Raw genomic sequence first — 3972 nt, 5'->3', positions numbered from 1 at the left:
AGCTAATCACACTGATGTCCATTGAATACATTTATTGCGTCAAATCATATTATTTATTTACAATAAATATCTATAATAACCACGCATGTTTGCTTCTTTGTTTGTATTTATGTATGTGTGTGTGTATGTATGTATGTATGTATGCATGTATATATGTATGTCATGTATGTATGTATGTATATGTATGTATGTATGTATGTATGTATGTATGTATGTATGTATGTATGTATGTATGTATGTATGTATGTATGTATGTATGTATGTATGTTAAAACCAAATCAGCGATGAGTGACACTAAACAGTCAAACATCTGAATAAAATCGGTTAACAATTGATATCTCGTTATTCACTCACGTCGGCGTTTAATTGAACATTTTCGGTAACACAGAGCGCAAAAACCTTTGCAGCAAACAAGATATATGATTCATGGCGAAAAATAGCTCTCTGCTGTCGCCGGACCTGCCACTTATCATTTTGCAAATCTTTTTAAAAAATATTGAAGTGTTGTTGTCCATCGGGCCAAGAACCTCGATGCAAACAGGTAAAAAATCCATCGAGGGCAGGGCACCTTCATATTTTTTAAACTTTTCATCCGATGCCCTGGTTGCGGCCAAACCACTTTCTTTGCTGGTTAAGTGCACGTACCGTTCCGCTAATGTGCCCGGAACGGTTACGTCCCACGCCAGGCATCTACCGGCTCTCCAAGGAATCAACGTTCAGCCATCCGGGCGTTTTCCATCCAACGCGGAAATTCCCGAGGGCTCTTTAAGAACGGGTATTGAAGCCTTGGAGAAAAGCCGGCAGATGTAATCATTTAACGCGGAATGGCGCAACTGACGACCTCCACCTAAACGACAGACCAGGCCGTGGTGACCGAGTTCGTTAGCTTCCGCACCGCACCTACACAGATATTTATGGTGGACCGTTAAACCCAGACGAAAACCAATAGCCATCCTGACCGTCTCATCATCCAGTCGGGTACCCACCGATGAGTTGGGCCAGGATCTCAACCAACCGCAGCTCGCGTCGCTTGACGCGGCCAGCAGACGAGCCGAAGTTGCATCGTCGGGACTAGAGGACAACAAAAACTGAAAAGTTGTTTTGTATGCCTCTTCTAGCAACCGAGCTTGAAAATGTTTTGCATGGTTGGGTGATGCTGGTGGGGTACCAAGATTCGTGAAAGATTGCCGGAGCAGGGGCATATATGTATGTATGTATGTATGTATGTATGTATGTATGTATGTATGTATGTATGTATGTATGTATGTATGTATGTATGTGTGTGTGTGTGAGCGCATGTGATGATCTATCAAGAGACAGTTATTTTAATAGGTAGGGAAGTTAAATAGATGAAGTAAGTTTTGCGATTTCAACTGTGATCTTGTGGGAAGAGATGCAGAAGTTTGGACAGTGGTGATATACATTTATGGGGATGATGGTGATGATAATGTTGATGGGGTGTGGTGATTACAGACTGATTTTAATTCCAAAGTATTTGCTCTTTATGTAACGTTGAATATGTCTGTGATGAGCTAAAAATATTTTTCAGGAGAAAATTATTTGCGCTTCTGGTGCTTATCTTTTTGCGGTTATGATGTTACTGCATACTTCAGAGCTGAACTGAACTGGGTACTTTTGAAATTTATGGCGAACGTGCGTTCACGGATTTGACAGAGGGGCATGTTTCGTACTTTTTTGATAATTGAAAACGTTTGCATCTCGCTTGATTGAACGCTTGTAGGTAGAGCACTTGTGTGTACTCTGTACTATACTTGCATATGCAACAACGCTTTGTGTGTGTGTGTGTGTGTGTGTGTGTGTGTGTGTGTGTGTGTGTGTGTGTGTGTGTGTGTGTGTGTGAGCTGGTGTTGTGAGTTTCTAGTCAGGTTACTAAGGATTGGTTTGTTAGTGCTCAAGTACCTCCTTGTTAAGTTAAAATATATGTTTGGTACTTGGTACCTGATGCTTTTTAATTATTAAGTAGATTAATATGTGTTATATCCAGAAGCACAAGCCGTGTTTTTCTTCACAGAGTTTTGCATTTTCATCGTTTAAAATTAGCAAACATGATTAGATCATAAACACATACAAAAACACATAAAAAACAAATAAACACACACACAAACACACCCAAACTCACAATCGTGGTATTTCTTCAATAAACTCAGACGACGATGACGATGATGTTAGAATTGTTCAGTAGAAATGTTTAAATTTTTGTATTAATGAACTTGAGTGCGGTTGTATGATTGAGTGTCGTTGTGTGTGTGTGTTTGTGTGTGTATATGTGTGTGTATGTGTGCGTGTGCATGTGTGTGTGCGTGTGTGTGTGTGGGGCTGGAACCAATTTAAAACGCACGCATGCATATGTTTCAATATGTAGACACAGCTAGGTAGGTGTTTGTGTGTAATTAAGAAAGCAGGTGTGCTGATATATAGGTGTGATATGCTCCCCTTATATTTTTATGTACCTGGCCCTGTGTTTGATTATCTGCTGGATTCTGTTATAGTGTGTTTGGTTAAGGTTATATCGTCTTGGTTGTGCGAACGCGATAGGTACATGTTGATCTCTGATTAACGTTCCTTTTCAATATTTTATTTTACGTTTTAAATTAAAGAGAATAAAAATAGAAAAACAAATTTTATAAAAATTAAAAAAAAATTTAATCCAGGGGGCCATGATACCTGCATTCCAGAACAGTTTCCATTGAAAGTTTCCACAGATTGGAAGGTTAACGAGCAAGAAAATGTGACAATCACAATATCTCTAATATGTTTGTTGTCTTGGACATACCTCACACTAATATTGTATATAATTTTTAATAAATAAATAATTAAATAAACTAATTATATATAAAGTAATATAATATAATACATATTTATAATGTATGCATATGTATATATAATATAATATAATACCTGAATGTATTCATGCATCATGTTCCATTTATGTTAATATTATGAGTATTTTAATAAGATTGATGTTCAATGATTTGTGATGTATTGATACGTTGGCGTGTTCTTACGTTTTAACGTTATAGTTTTTACGTAAGTTTATTTACATACCGTGATGGTTGTGTTTGATTTTATTCGCTGCTTAATGACATCAAGATGATGTTTATTGCATTTTTCAATCTTGCATGTTCGTTGTTTCGAGGTTGAATGAATTTGCACGTCTGCCGCTAAGAGGTTCCTCACTGTTCCTTCCTGCTGTTATAATGGCTATGTTTTTCTTTCATCCTGCTCGCTCCATATCTACATCCTCTTTTGTTTCCTTCACAAGTTTTCTACTTTTATTAATATTTCACTTTTTTAAATTTTAAATTATTCGTTTTTTTTAATTAGTAAATATCAACACATCAACAGTTTTTTGAAAAGCCAGTCTATAGAATGTGTTGTAAATGTAAATGATAAATTACACGGACGCACATAAAAACAGACGAACACGAACAAACACAGACGGACAGAACAACACATTCAAACGTAGAATCACACGGACGCACATAAAAACAGACGAACAAACACAGACGGACAGAACAACACATTCAAACGTAGAATCACCGACACACAAACATACTAAACAGGAAGATGTTTACTTTAAATTATCCCAATGCATCATCAGCTCATTAAGTAGTCCAAACAATTGATCTACGCATTGATCAAGTTAAACGCCGTACAATTAATCAGGCACTCCACGCCCGTCTTCCAAGACAGCATGCGATGTTTAACTAATGGACCGGCATATAATCGCCTGGTTCCTCAATAGTTTAGCTCACATTCTGAAACGTCATCATCGTTAATGTCATCATCATCATTACTGTCATCATCATGGTTACTTTTATCATCGTTACTGTCTTAATCATTACTGTCATCATCATTATTGTCATCATTCAAGTAACCATAATCGTCATCGTTCTTATCAATCTCATTATCACTAGAGCTCTTTATAATTGTAGCAATTTTTACAGCACA

At 37.1% G+C, this 3972-nt stretch overlaps 1 protein-coding gene across 1 annotated transcript; it reads left to right on the top strand.

Moving 5' to 3' along the window:
• Positions 1 to 426: 426 nt before the first annotated feature.
• On the top strand, positions 427 to 2830 carry HELRODRAFT_171484 (hypothetical protein; the record flags this gene model as incomplete). The annotated part of the gene is made up of 2 exons (XM_009018219.1): positions 427 to 775; positions 2673 to 2830. 2 exons carry the CDS (start codon positions 427 to 429, stop codon positions 2828 to 2830), a joined length of 507 nt encoding a protein of 168 aa, XP_009016467.1.
• Between the last annotated feature and the right edge of the window lie 1142 nt (positions 2831 to 3972).

Source organism: Helobdella robusta (genome assembly GCF_000326865.2).
Source record: "Helobdella robusta unplaced genomic scaffold HELROscaffold_21, whole genome shotgun sequence".
Lineage (NCBI taxonomy): Eukaryota > Metazoa > Annelida > Clitellata > Rhynchobdellida > Glossiphoniidae > Helobdella > Helobdella robusta.
Note: the sequence above shows the minus strand (reverse complement) of the source record. Positions and strands in the feature narration are given on the sequence as shown.